General features: G+C 41.3%; 1 protein-coding gene across 1 annotated transcript in view; it reads left to right on the forward strand.

The window, feature by feature from the left end:
- Nucleotides 1-16108, forward strand: part of LOC134205104 (protein similar) — a 406085-nt gene that overhangs the window by 80942 nt on the left and 309035 nt on the right. Inside the window, exons 2-5 of the mRNA XM_062680031.1 lie at nt 12981-13168; nt 13361-13584; nt 13658-14046; nt 14121-14227. Coding sequence (XP_062536015.1) covers nt 12981-13168; nt 13361-13584; nt 13658-14046; nt 14121-14227 — 908 coding nt within the window. The remainder of the gene's footprint in view (nt 1-12980; nt 13169-13360; nt 13585-13657; nt 14047-14120; nt 14228-16108) is intronic.

A 16108-nucleotide genomic window follows, 5' to 3' on the forward strand; every position in this document is an offset into this window, starting at 1 on the left:
ACCTACCGGCATCATGAGCTGCTGCACAACGATTCAAAGGCGAAGCCTCAGAACGACGCAGTCGTGGTCGAAAAAGGGAGTGGACCGTCCGCTCCACTCTGCCCGAGTCCATCCGGATGCAACACTCATCAATCGGCTACCAGCTCAGCACTATTTCGCTATCTCCCTGTCATACTGTACGGGAAAACTAATGTGGTTCACACGTACGCCTTCCTAGACGAGGGTTCCGAGCTTACCCTGCTCGATCAAGACCTTGCTGATGTGCTCCAGCTAGATGGTATCGAAAGACCGCTGTGTTTGCGGTGGACTGGGGGAACTGAACGCTGTGAACCGGATTCCCGAGCCTACAATCTTCAAATCACTGGAGCCAAGGTGGGAAGCAAGCGGTTCGATCTCAACGATGTGCGAACGGTGAAGGAACTGAAGCTACCGCAACAGACGTTGGACATGACCAAATTTTGCGAGGAGTATCCACACCTCCGAGATTTGCCGATTGATTCCTATCGAGGTGTGCAGCCACGTATTCTGATTGGAACGAAGCACGCTCATCTTGGCCTCGTCTTGAAAAGCAGGGAAGGAGAGTTTGGGCAGCCGATCGCAGTGAAGTCACGGTTGGGCTGGACCATCTGTGGAGGACAAGGCGATAGGCGCGGTGCAAATCTACACCACTACAGCTTCCACATCTGTCCATGTAACACTGACGCAGACGAGAATCTCCACCAAACGATGAAGGAGTACTTCTCACTTGATAGCCTCGGAGTTACCAAACCGGACAAACTGCTGCTATCCGTCGAAGATCAACGTGCCCTCATGCTGCTCAACTCGCTTACTAACCGTCGGAATGATCGATATGAGTCCGGTCTATTGTGGCGATATGACGACACTCGTCTTCCGCATAGCCAATCTATGGCGCTGCGGCGATTCCAATGCCTGAACAAGCGGATGGAGAAGGAACCGGAGCTACAGGCGACTCTGCAATCAAAAATAGAGGAATATTTAGCAAAAGGATATATCAGAAGGCTCAGCGATGAGGAAATTGACCGGAAAGTGCCCCGGCGTTGGTATCTACCCATTTTCCCTGTAACCAATCCAAACAAGCCTGGAAAGGTGCGGATAGTGTGGGACGCGGCTGCTAGTGCCCACGGCACATCGCTTAATTCAGCCCTACTCAAAGGACCGGATCTACTGTGTAACCTCCTCACGATTCTACTTCAGTTCCGGGAACGTCGCGTCGGACTCACCGGCGATATCAGTGAAATGTTTCACCAGGTGCAAATCCGCGCAGAAGACCAATTCTGTCAGTGTTTCTACTGGAAGAACAGACGCGGAGAAACAGAAGTGTACGCTATGCAGGTGATGACTTTCGGGGCCTGCTGCTCTCCAACCACTGCGCAGTTCGTGAAGAACACAAATGCCGACCGATTCACGAACGAATTTCCGGAGGCGCATCACGCCATTATAAAGTCACATTACGTTGACGATATGCTGATCAGCGTGGACTCCGAAGATCAAGCCATTCAGTTGGCAAAAGATGTAAGGCATGTCCATCAGCAAGGTGGATTCGTGATTCGAAACTGGATCAGTAATTCGAGAAAAGTTCTGGCAGCACTACAAGAGGTAAATATCGACGAGAAATGCCTTGATCTGTCCTCCGAACTAGCCACGGAAAAGGTTTTAGGCATGTGGTGGAACACGACCGACGATGTTTTTACCTACAAAGTGGGATGGAATCGCTATGATCCGGCTCTGTTAGGAGGTGAACGAAGGCCAACGAAGCGAGAAGTCCTACGGATCTTGATGACCATCTTCGATCCGCTAGGGCTTATCTCTCATTTTCTATCGTATCTAAAGATCCTGCTACAGCAAATATGGCGGTCTGGTGTACAGTGGGACGACCACATCGACGACTATTCCTTTGAAAAATGGATAACCTGGTTGAAGGTGCTCCCACGAGTTGAACGTGTGAAGATTCCCCGATGCTACAATTCCCAGTACCCCCCAAACGAAGCTGATGAAGTGCAGCTGCACACAATGGTAGATGCCAGCGAGAACGGTACGGCCGCCGTCTGCTATCTTCGTTTCTTACGCGACGGATCCTTTTCCTGCTCTATTGTCGCAGCCAAAAGCCGAGTTGCTCCGCTGAAATTCACTTCGATACCACGAATGGAACTCGAAGCTGCCGTAGTTGGTGCACGGCTATCGCGTACCGTCCAAGAGGCACTAACCTTCAGGATCCACCGTAAGCTATACTGGTCTGATTCCAGAAACGTTCTTTGCTGGATCAACTCGGACCATCGGCGATACAGCCAATATGTCGGCCACAGGATCAGCGAAATCCTCGAAACATCCGAAGCACACGAATGGAGATGGATCCCTAGTAAACAAAATCCTGCCGATAACGCCACCAAGTGGAGTAGTCTTCCAGAATTGTCATCTGGAGACAGGTGGTTCAACGGTCCCGACTTTCTTCGGTGCCCTGAAGATGACTGGCCGGAACCGCATAATCGCAAAGATTCGACCGACAACGAATTACGCCCATCGCTCCTAGTACATCACACTTTGCCGGAGCAAGTGCTCCGTGTCAACGACTACTCGACTTGGGAGAGACTACGCAAGGTTGTCGCATACGTCCACCGATTCATCGATAATTGCCTTCACAAGAGCCGAGAAGCTCCTACAGACATTGGTCCACTTGAGGCGAAGCAATTTCTCAAAGCCGATCGAACCCTTATTCGACTCTGCCAGCAGGAATGCTACCCCGATGAGATGACGACGCTACAAAGTACAACCAAACGACCCGAAACCACGATGACTGTTCAAAAATCTAGTTCATTGTATAAGCTGACACCCTGGCTGGACGGTAACGGAGTCATGCGCATGCGAACCCGCAGTACTGCATGCCACTACGCCACTGATGATGCCAAAAAAACCAGTTATTCTTCCGCCAAAACATCGCATTACCCACCTGATCGTGGCACACTACCACCGCAAATATCATCATCACAATCACAAGACGGTAATAAATGAAATCCGTCAGAAATACCGCATCTCTCGCCTGCGTGTTTGTTATAAGCAAGTACGTAAAGATTGCCAGCAGTGCAAAAACTAGCACGCAGTTCCAAATCCTCCATACATGGCGAATCTTCCACCAGCCCGGCTCGCAGCGTTCTCACTACCTTTCACGCACGTCGGGATTGACTATTTCGGTCTAATCGAGGTTACAGTCGGCAGAAAAGTAGAGGAGCGGTGGATAATGCTTGCCACGTACCTGACTATCCGAGCAATCCATCTGGAAGTAGCACACTCCCTAAGCACGAGCTCCTGCATTATGGCTCTCCGAAACCTTATGGCCCGCCGCGGCACACCACAGAAGATCTACAGTGACCGCGGCACGAACTTTGTAGGTGCGAATAGAGAGTTGATGCAGAGCAACGAAGCCATGGTCGAGCACGAATTTGTGAAGGAGTTCGGGAGTTCCGGAATCGAGTGGGCCTTCAATCCGCCTCTCACACCACACATGGGTGGTAGCTGGGAGCGGCTGATCCGCACTGTCAAGAACAACCTGGCTTCTGTGTGCTCGTCGGCAAGGCCATCCGACGAAGTTCTTAGAAATTTGCTGACTGAAGTTGAGAACACCGTGAACTCGCGGCCCCTCTCTCACGTTCCGATAGACGACGACTCGGCTCCAGCGTTGACCCCGAACCACTTCCTGCTCGGTTCGTCCAATGGAACGAAACCGTTAACCGACCTCGACGACAGCAGTGCAGCACTCAAGCAGAACTGGACGAAATCCCAGATCCTGGCAAATCAATTTTGGAGACGGTGGGTAACAGATTATCTACCAGAAATTACACGAAGGAGTAAGTGGTTTCAACATCCGGAACCGATCACCGTCGGAGATATCGTGATAATTACCGACCCGAAGTTGCCTCGCAACGTTTGGCCAAAAGGAAAAATCATCGCCACCAAAGTAAGTACCGACGGACAGGTTCGGTCCGCAACTGTGAGGACTTCAAGTGGGATTTACAATCGCCCAGCGACTAAGTTGGCAGTTCTGGATGTTCGGTGCGACGGTGAGTAAGTCAACCCATAGTTGGCATACCCAGGGGGACTGTTATTTGACACGCACCTTTCTGTAGTCATTTGTACCCATTATCCCCAACGGCCAATACAACGGTGAGTGCGATAAGACTGTACACGATTGATAACGAGCGGAAGGAGACCAAAACAAACGAAAAAGCGAAACAAATAAGAATTATTCCGAAGGTGTTCTATAGTTTCTCAAATTTAGTAGAATATTAGTTTATAAGTAAATCTAATAAGTGAAATCAAAGATACTACTAATACCAGTAAGCTAGTTTCATGCGATATAAACATATTGTGAAATAAGGAATATCTTCTAAAACAAATAGGCTACCTTAGTACCACCAAGTCTATACTGCAACAGCTTGCATGCTAAACCATTCCTGTGTGATCAAAACTGGTGAGAAAGCAATGGAGTTTTATCCATGATGTTGCATAATGTTGATTGTGAACTAATTATATACCATAGATCCAGTTGCCCATCCCGTGCGATAAAAAGCTCGTCCGACACATTTGCGATCCTAGCGAAGATTATTAAGGATACTAAACGTAAGTGAACATATCGTATTTCCGTTAGCATATTCCAATGTACAATGTACACTATTTATTATGCTGCAACCAGCGTCAGGGGTTCGCAAAACCATTTACACCGTGCAGTTAACACAGGCTTAAATGTTAAATTCTATAGTAATTAAGAAATCCATGGATTAATTAATTAGTTAATCAGTTCTTTACATGTCCGTTTATAGGAAAATTATATTCTCCCATTAACCATCGGATCACGTGGGTTTTCATTCATTTCCGTGGCGGAGAATCATAATTCCGGAACCTCCCGTTGAAACGACTTTCAACAACTGTGTTTGTAGTAAAATTTACCGTGTTGATCTCGCCAAGGTATTTCAGCTGATTTGAATATTGCAATAATATGTTGTTGTCGGTTTTACTATGCCAGGCGGTGACATCAGCATGGTAAATTCAACCACGACATTTTCCCAAAAAATATTATCAGCGGTAGTACTCATCAAATATCAACAACAACATCATTGAAATAAACCATTTTATTAGGAAACAAATTTATGAAAATCAAACACAGCATTATGTATTTGTTTTACCGGTTTACTTTGCTACGTTCCAGTTCCAGTGTTCCTCGCTTTGCTTCGATGATGAAGGGTGCTTCCGTTTGGTTGTCCTGATGTAGCTGGCGAATACAATTATGTTTTTGATTGGGTTGACAAAATTGATTATGTTTTTGGCTTTGTGGCGGCTAGATAGGTGTTTAATACTTACTGGTAAATATTTTAAATTGAAATTAGAAGCGCATCAGTCGAATAGCATATTAGATTTCCACTCTTTCCTCAAGTATCGCATGCATCGTTATTATCACTATACGACCGACTTCCTATGTCCTTCTTGGAGGTGAGCAGGTTAGAGTATGGTAACTTGACCAGCGCTTGGATTATCGGTAGACCATATCGATCAGAACCAGTATCACCACCAAATCCTGTGATAGTAGGTTCTTGCATCACGGAGTATGATTCACATCCTAGAATTCGAATCAGCAATTTTAAAACAAGAAAATATGTATGCGTTAGGGTGGCTCAAATTAGTATGGGAAAAACTTTTATCAATTTTTTTGATGGGCCGCCTTCTTATTCGGTTCTATTTGATGCTCTGATGCTCTGGATAAAATTTCAGCCAAATCGGTCAACGTTTGGGCGGTGCTAAACTCGTTGGAAGTTTATATGCAAAAATGTATGCAGAAACATCCAAAAACAGTGATTTGCAGTTGGACGGCACAACTTACGATGAAGAATTATGATACTCATTCAGATCTTGAAGAATTTAATACAAAATGTTATGCAGAAAACCGCAAGAAGATTAGAGTTTCCCCGGCTAAGTTATTAGCATTTCGCTGAAGTAGGGTTTGAGCAAATTTCGTTTCTTTTACCTTTGAAAAGAAATAAATTCACCCCTACAACCCCATTAAAATGCTAATATCTTTGCCTAATAAACTCTAATCTTCTCGCGGTTTTCAGCATAACATTCTGTATTTAATTCTACAAAAACTGAATGATTGATCGTAAATTGTGTCGTTAAACTGCAAATCACTGTTTTGGGATGTTTCTGCATACATTTTTCCATGTAAACTTCCAACGAGTTTAGCACCGCCCAAACGTTGACCGATTTGGCTGAAATTTTGTCCAGAGCATCAGGGCATCAAATAGAACCGAATAAAAGGGCGGCCCATCAAAGAATTTAAAAAAGTGTTTTTTGAGCCACCCTAGTATCCGTGCATAAAAATCTTCAATGTAACACTTACCTTGTCATTTTAAATAATAAAAGCATGAGTAGTTTTCTCAAAAAAGTGGTTGAATAAAATCGTTGACGTTAAAACATGGCGAACAAAATTGCATTTTTTTGTTTCTTGATTTTCTAAATATAATTTCACCTATAACTATGGGTTGGCATTGTTAAAATTGTGATGAAATAGTATTCCCAATAACAAAATACGTGGTCGATTCAAATATGGTTGACGGTGACTTACCGATTGTCATTCCATAGTATGGTAGACCGAATCATAGTAATCTCAAAGGTCTTTTGATATCAACATTACTATTTGGTGGCATGGTAAAGCTAAACAGATATCTGTTGGTGGATTTACCACAAGATTATTATCAGTGTGTTGTTGATATTTTTGTTATTCACAGAAAAAAATAATGAAAAATAAACAGCGCGTAAAACTTGGCATGCAAAAATTTACGCTATTCTGCGCTGAAATGGTCCTTTTGCTGACAAGATTGATTGCAACTTGTATGCAATATTGACGATTCACGTCAAATATTGTATACATTTAGGCTATATCCAGTGTGGAGTTACGCTAAAAATGGCGTAAATAAATTTATGTGCATTATTTTCAGCGTAATTTTCAGTGGATTTTTCTATCTGTGTTGTCCAAAGCTGGTCTAGTAGCCTAAAAATTTGAACATATCGACATAAGGAGAGTGAATCGTGAACAAAATATGATCAGAACACATCGAGATATCGAGATAGGGAAACTATCGAGATGTAGAAAGCCTAAATGTATGTAGATTGAAGGGACTGAGGAAACCATCGACACAGGGAGAGATATCGAGATTTAGAACATCGACATGTAGAGAGTCGACTGTATTACGTTATTTGTTTGTTGTTTGCCTCTACCCGGGATTAGTCGTCACAACTTGGGGTCGTAACAAACGATGACACTAATAATTGGGAATGAAATTTCTTTCATAACAGCAAAATATGTGAGAGTTGAGTTTTAAGCGGCTATGGGCCCTGTGCACCCCGAGTGATGGAAAGAGACAATTTGAAAGATCTTCATTCTGAGCGATATCATTTGAGACATGTCAACATCAATATTTTACCTTTAAAATCGATCTAAACACATTTTTGGCGATTTCATCAATTTTGCATTTTGATTTTTTAAAATTTTTGTATTTCGAGTTTTTCATCCAGTAAAATAATTTCTTAAATCTATTCACTATTTAATAAGGTTAGTAGTGAAAAAATACTAAACCACAAATATTTCACTCTTCAAAAGGAAAATCCACAAAATACGTCACGCAAAATACGTCACACGTGTAATAGTGTGAAAATCTACTTCAAATAACATTAAAACATGCATTGAAGTTTATATTATTGATCGAAATCTAAAACTTTTCGAGTTCTGCACAATTGAAAATTACAAGAAATAATTGAAGTACCCCGCCCAAAGCCTCTTTCCTTTTCTCTCTCTCTCTCTCTCTCTCTCTCTCTCTCTCTCTCTCTCTCTTTCTCTTTCTCTTTCTCTTTCTCCATTCTTTCTTCTTCCGTTTTCCTTTTTTCTTCTTTTTTTCTTCTTCCTTCTTCTGTCTTCCTTTTTCCTTCTTCTTCATTCCTTCTTTCTTCTTCTTCGTTATTCCTTCTTTATTATTCCTTCTTCTTTCTTTTCTCTACTTTCTTCTTCCTGCTTCTTTTCTTCTACTCCCTTCTTTAATGATTTTTTTTCTTTTTCCTTCTTTGTTCTATCTCCCTTCTTCCCTTTTTTTATTTTGTCATTTTTCTTTTTTTTTCAACTATCATTTATTTAGAAGGCACATTTGCCGTGAAGCGTTACGGGGCCGGAATCATGTTTTTGAATACAGTTTTTCATGATTATTATAAACTAATGTTAGTATTGGGGAACCGAAAGACTCGCGGTTTGGTCGAGGTTAGGGAATACAGTGAACGTTCGCTAATTGGGGTTTTTCTAGTTGGGGCGCTTTTGGGGTTGGGGGTTCGCTAATTGGGGCGAAACCCAATTAAAAAGCAGCTAAACGTCAGAATGTGATGTCAAAAACGCGTTGACGTTTTGTTTCCGTGTTTAGCGGGATCGATATTTTCTGGCGCGTAAAATTTTCCTTTGTTCAATGCAAAAAGTAAACAACATTGACGCTTGTCAAAGCGCCCCAATTAGCGAACGGCATTCGCTAGTTGGGGTGAGGTCGTGCCCCAATTAGCGAACGATCACTGTACTTGGAAATGTCTTGGCTGTGCATATGCACAGCACATGTTTCGAAATGGACAAATTGATATGTCAAGTTCTATCTGGTAAAAGGGCGAATGTCGCAAGAGAGAATTCTCTTCATCGACTTCCCCTCTTTTAAATAAAAGTGACAAGCACTTCAGCATGCAAGTTCGCATTGTTTTCTATCGTGCTGAGGTGATAAACCACGAGGAAATCCGCTGCTTGTCACTTTTATTACTAAGAGGGGAAGTCGACGAAAAGAATCCTCTCTTGCGACATTCGCCCTTATTCTAGACAGAGCTTGATGTCTGATTTTAACTCGATTAATGCATATGCACAAAATGTAAAAGATTTAGTTCGGAGGGTATCCAATTCCTTAGGTAGGTTTTGTGTATTAGTACGCTAGATAAGTGCTGATGTGTACTGATGGAACCAAATTCCGAGCACCAGGCACGTAGCCGAACTCTCGCAATCCATTTTCAGAACTAACTCTCTCATATGTATTTTTGTACAATGCCTACCGAGTAGGATGAGTATTTAGTAGGTATTGTCTGGCTCCTATACACTTGCTTCATCAGCAATTGAATAGCCATTTGGTTAAAACATTGTTTTTTTCGGATTATAATACTTGGTTAACAAATTCGGGTTTGACTGATAAAACTGCCTACTTTCCCGTACCAATGAAATGGGTACTTTCATTTGGGCGCTGTTATGAAAAATCAAGATTGATGGACGCCATGTCCATCTTCAAAGGCAGTATCATATAGGGGTGATCGGGGCAATATGGGCCACCTAGGGAAATCGTTCCGAAAAGCGCGGAAAAGCTCTAAAAATCATCATTCAAATGTAGTTGACTTATACAAGGGAGTGTTACCTTTCATATTACGTTGATGAATGGTGAAAAATGCGTTTGGAAATTGTTAGAATGCAGTTTTGAAAATGTATTGATTTCAATGTGTGTTCCCGACTATACGGGGCAATATGAGCCACCATTTGGGGCAGTATGGGCCACCCATCCAAAACGTTTTTTTAAGAGAGAAAAGTGTGGTAATATGGAGGAATATGATATTCCTACAACAGTTTAAAGTATTCCATTCCAAATAAAATTAATAAACCGCACAACAGCGGACCAAATCGATCTGACACTCTTCACCGTTTGAACAGCCACATTTAAATTGGTCTATGGTCATTTTTTCTGTTCCGATCGCAGTAACGCGGTGTTGTAATTTTTCCGTAATGAATCTTACATAGATGATAATATTCTTGAATTTGGCAACTGAAATTTGAAATTGTTTGCAAATTAAGGCCTGATATCTTGTTCTGTGCAGGTATGCCCATATTGCCCCATAGAGACTGGTTTTGGAAAAAAAAGTTTTATGATAAATTCAGATTTGTATGATACAAATTGTATCGGTAGAAACATGTGTGCACAATATTCTATTATAATAGATCTTTTGATTGTGATGCAATTTTTGACCTGTATTTTAATCAGTTTTGTGTTAAAACCTTATTTATAAACATCAAATTTTGTAATCATTTTGCGTATCCTGCGAAAATTTACATTTTCAAGTGTATTTTCATGTTCGAATTGAATTTTAATGCGGTTTTCACGTTGAGGCATATGTGGAGCATTCTGATAAAGATCATGTAACTTTTACATGATAAAACTTGTCAATAAGTTCAAAATGAGGGTGGCTCATATTGCCCCGTATGTTCATATTGCCCCTATCGCTTCATGGAATGTCGTGCTATGTAATGTAGCACGATAACATGAAATCTAATTATTCTCTGCAGCAACATAATTTATGCCAAGAACGATCACGCGGAATAAATTAGAGTGTTCCCCATTGGTACAAATTTCGGGACTGCTTTGCGATTTGGGCGTAACTTATTTTGTAAACAAACATTGCTTCATAGATTCCGGAGAATGCAAGCGTTTTCATCCCAAACTAATTCCCTTATCTGGTGGAGGAAAGCTTAATCTGTCGTATCCATACCATGGTTTCTTCATGAAATGCTTGTTTTAGCAGGAATTCGCCTTCCAATGTTTGTTTACAAAATAAGTTACGCCCAAATCGCAAATAGGTCCCGATTTATCATACACAGATAGAAAAATCCACTGAACTTTACGCTAAAAATCATGCACATAAATGGAACACTATTATTTGCGTATTTTTACACAGGATGTAGCCTGAATGTATACAATATTTGACGTGAATCATCAATATTGCATACAAGTTGTAAGCAATCTTGTTAGGAAGAGGACCATTTCAGCGAAGAATGGCACGTCAAGTTTTACGCGCTGTTTATTTTTCATATTTTTTTTTCTGTGTATTAAAGCCCATTTTTCGTCATTGCAAAACACGAACTGTAAACCAGGTATTATGATCAGGAATTGCAAAAATTCCATTATAACACTCATTTGGGTGCTATACTGGAAAACCAATATTACAACAGTAGTTACATGACTACATTTGCTCAATTAGATTGTGTGTGAATTGTGGTGATTGATGGTGATTGTGATTGTGTGAATGTTCAAATGGTGTATGTATTCTCTGCGTTTCACAATATATGAAGTACATTTGATGTACATGACATCAATATTCTCGACCCTTCCCACCTTCCGAGGACATAGGGCGTGGTAAGGCCACCTGGAAAGCCGGCAACGCGCTGGCACGATACCATGGTGTTCTTCTAAAAAAGCGAGTTACGATGTTGCAATGACACGCAGCTAACCTCGAGGGTGCGTTGTGCACTGGCCCCCCTTTGAAGCATTACTTTCTGGTTGTACCGAAGGGACTATGGGCTTGGCGGCTATGGAAACGGTTTAGCGGGTCGGGGATGTAGTCCTGCCTCCCTCGTTTGCTGCTGGAGGTGATCCCTAACCCCGCACTTCCTGGACAAGCCAGGATGTCTGTTGAGCAGATTCCCCCTCCATTGTTTAGGAAGAAAAAAAAAACATCAATATTCTCCAAAGGCGGGTTCATATATCTCCTCATGGTTGTTTGTCGAGTTATGCAAGATGGAATCAGATTGTTTTCTGTAGCAACATGTTTTTTTTCTGGATTTTTTATTACCCGATTTTTTTTTACGAATTTTGTTTTACGTCGTCTGTTTCGGGGTCTAACCAGTTTTCCTCAAATTTATTTACGCGATTTTTTTCGGATTTTTTTACGTCGGTTAGGAGTCTAACTAGTTTTTTACGCGGTTTATAAGCACTTGAAACAGATTTAAAAAAAAATGTTGCCAAAATTGAATGGTTTTATTGCCCAAATGGCTTTGTTGCCAAAATCGAATGGGATCTGTAGTTGCAAAAGTTGCTATTAGATTTCTTGAGGATGTAGGACATTCGCTTATACTGGAATGATTTCAGACTAACGGCGTCTGCATACCTGTAAATGATAAGCATGCGGATAAGAGCAAAACAAACGCACCATGTGGCTCATTTTTGGATTTTTTTTTATTATGGCACCTTGATACAAATATTATTGTAGCGCTGCAAGACTTTCTCGCTACATTTTTCATTTGTCTTGTAGATGAATATTTCTTTTTATCGGTTTCTGTGACTTAAGAAAAATGTTAATTTGTCATGAATATGCATAATGCTATTTTTTACTTGTTATTCATTCATTGCACTTCCTATTGTACGATAGAGGAAATGTCACATCACTGCAGTCAACATTTTAACGGAATTTTGAAACATTTGCGCACGAAACTGATTTTTAACTTTCATCCTCACTTGCTCTTTGAGATAAACCCACAGAGATAATACGGATAGCACCATTGTGCAATTCGAGTTTGTCACTCGTAATTAATCTTCCTCTTTATGAGCGATACGACATTTTTAGATGCTTACAGCTACGGGTATTGAAATGTTTCAATTTTTTCTTCTGCTCTATACTACGATAGATTAATAGAAGATCGTTCAGTCTAGTTATTCATCTAGTGTATACAAGAAAGTCATAACACCTATAATATTTAGTGTTCCAAGCCGATGGAACCAAGGGGAGAACATCCTCAGATCATATATTTGGATGGAACTCAGAAAAATAGACTGATAATAAAATGTGTGGTGGCCATGCTGAAATATCGCATGTTTCTTTGATTAGTAATATTTTAGCAGTAATATTTAGGATAATCGTAAATATTCAAGGCCAAACAGAGACAAGTACAACCTAATTATGTTTAGATACACTTATATTGCTGTTGCAAGCTGCTTCTCTGCTAGTATTGCCATTCATGCATGATAGCATTATGTAATAATAGTATGCATTGTAATTTGTATTGAAAAAAACCTATGATGATTTCAAGCATTAAAAAATTAAATAATTGTAATGTAAATTAACAACGTTTTTCTCCATTATCTTTACAGGAATAACGAGAAACGCAAAGAAAAATCTCGTGATGCCGCCCGTTGTCGCCGCTCCCGGGAGACAGAAATATTCCAGGATTTGGCGAGTCTCCTTCCGATGCGCCAAGAGGATGTCGATCATCTGGACAAGGCATCAGTTATGCGCCTATCGATAGCGTATCTTAAAGTTCGCGATATGCTCGGGCTGTGTAAGTGTTATACTGCTTTTCTCCTTTCGAAATTCTATGCGTATATGCGACACATATGCCATTAATAACAATATGTCTGTATGTGTGTTTTATGAAGAAGCTTTTAATAGTTCCCAAATTGACGCACAGATGGCAGCAGCACTTACTTTGTACTAAAAGCTTTCTTCTATGTTTCATCCGTTTCATATGTAGTTCCTACGACGAACAAAACGATACGGAGCATAACCGGTGATGGAAATGGTACCGATGATGACACTGAAATGGAGGAAGATTCCAAGCTTTCATTGAATGAGCTGGCTTTGGAAAATGAAAAGCTAGCCCTCCTCTCTTTGGATGGTTTCTTGCTGGTGCTTTCGGCCGATGGAGATATTACCTACATTTCGGAAAATGTTGGCGATTATCTCGGGCTTTCACAGGTTCGTTGATTTGATGTAGGGTACAATAACATGCATTTTAAAACCGTTGGATGTTTTTCTTTGTCAAACACAGATCGATATGATGGGACAACCGATCTGGGACTATAGCCACCAGTGTGACCACGACGAGCTAAGAGAAGCTCTCAACGGTCGTCATCATAGTCCGTCGGAGCTGGTGAAGGGTGTAGCTAACAGCGACTGCAAACCGATGGAAAATCGTGACTTTTTCCTTCGGCTCAAATGCACCCTGACCAGCCGTGGTCGAAGCGTTAATATCAAGAGTGCTTCGTACAAAGTGATTCATGTCACTGGGCACATTGCGTGCAAGGAGAACGGCCAACGGCAGCTGGTGGCTGTGGCACGTCCGTTGCCACATCCGTCCAACATTGAGGTGCCGTTGGACTCGAGCACGTTCCTCAGCAAGCACTCATTGGATATGAAGTTCAGCTATGTGGATGACAAGTATGTATATTATAGTAGAAAATCTAAAAAGCGGATTGACGTAATGATTGTCCTTTTTTAAACTGTGATTGCAGGATGTATGCCCTTTTGGGGTACAGCCCAGCTGATTTGATGGGTAAATCGTTGTACGAGTGTCATCATGGCATCGATACGGATCACCTGATGGGAACCTTCAAGAATGGTAAGTCATCCAAGGGAACTTTTTTAGGACATATTAATGTGGATGACATTAAATTTAAGTATCCCAGTCGAGAAGGGCGTTTCTGTTGGGTGGGTGTTGGATTAGTACTTTTTCTTCGCGTGCAATATTCCATGTTGTTTCATTAGCTAGAGCGGAATTCAGGCAAAAGCTTATAAAAAGCTTTTATGTTATAACGCTGGGCGAATGGGAGAATTGTTTCAATCGCAAGTGAAGTGTTATTTTTTTGTGTTATTTGAAAGTGCATTATAAAAATATTTATTTGGTACATGTATTAGAAATGCACTTTATCTTGAAGTAAAGATGCTCAGAACATGATTCGAGATTCTACTATCACCTGAAGATGGCGGAAAGCAATGAAAGATTGCTCATTTTTGCATTGCTCAGCGTAAATCACGCAAGCGAATAGATGAATGCCCAGTGTAGAATAACATCGCGTTATTCATCCACATATTAAATAATATATTTTGAACCTTTTTTGGTTGGCAGAAAAGTTTTTTTTTTGCTACAGAAAAACTTCTTGAACAAACTTGATGACACGTTGCATTCGATAAAACGGTTTTTTACAAGAAAAAAATCGATATAGTATGCAAAAATTGTCGCAAATAACTGATCTATTTCCTTTTGATGCTCTGCTGGACATTTCTATTATGCTTTTAATGAGCTAACGAGGCACAGAGTTAATAAATCAAATTATAAGTGTATTTCAGCAACACAGATTAAAGTTGCAGTCGGTAAAAATCCCAGTAAAAAACGAGCCATGGGCCGAGCAAACGCGGAAACATATCCGCAATGTGGACGCAAGAATCCAGAACGGCAATGGCTTTGAAGTCTACCAGGTCAAATGCGCTCGATAGCTATCTGAAATAAACCAGTCATGTCCATACAAGTCCGTAGAGCCAACGCATATGATTTGCAACTCAGATATACCCAAGTAAGATGTTCTAGGTTATGCAATCTGTTCTGGAGTTTTGGATCAATTGGTCTACCAGGTCAACTGCGCTCGATAGCTGATAGCTCTGAAATCGTCTAAACATGTCCATACAAGTCCGTAGAGCCCGCGCATATGATGTGCATTTCAGATATATCAATTGGCCTACCAGGTCAACTGCGCTCAATACAACTTTGACATCAGCCAGTCATGTGCATACAAGTCCTTAGAGCTCATGCGTCATACCCAAACCAGGTGTTCTAGATTCTCCGAACTGATTTTGAATTGGGATCAATTAGTCTACCATGCCGCTGTTCCTGGTAGAATTTCCCATGGAATTCCAGTAGGAATTCTTGGAACAACTTCAGGAGGGATTCTAGGAACAACTTCCTGCAGGACTACTTGGATTCCAGGTTGAATTCCAGAATTAACTTCCGGAGGAATTCCAGAAGAAACTTCTGGAGAAATTCCAGAAGGAACTTCTGGAATAATCCCTGTAGGAACATCCTGAATAATTCCAGAAGAAACTTCCAAAGGAATTCCAGAATGTACTTCATGGAGGACTCCAGACGGAACTTTCGGATGAATTCCAAAAGCAACTTATGAAAGAACTTCAGAAGGAACTTCCGGATGAATGCCAGAAGGGCTTTCATAATTAATTCCTGTAGGAACTTTCTGAGAAATTCAAAAAAAAATCTGGGAAATTCCGGAAGTAACTTTCGGAGAAATTCCAGAAGAAACTTCCGAGGGAATTTCTGGGAGAACTTCCGGAGGAATTCTTGGAGGACTTTCCGGAGGTATTCTTTAAGGAACTCTCAGAAGAATTCCTGAAGGAACTTCCGGATGAGTTTCTAGAGGAGCTTCCGGAAGTATTCCTGGAGAATCTTCCGGAGGAACTTCCCGAGCAGGAGGAATTAACTCAATAATACCTC

This window comes from Armigeres subalbatus, chromosome 1 (genome assembly GCF_024139115.2).
Source record: "Armigeres subalbatus isolate Guangzhou_Male chromosome 1, GZ_Asu_2, whole genome shotgun sequence".
NCBI lineage: Eukaryota > Metazoa > Arthropoda > Insecta > Diptera > Culicidae > Armigeres > Armigeres subalbatus.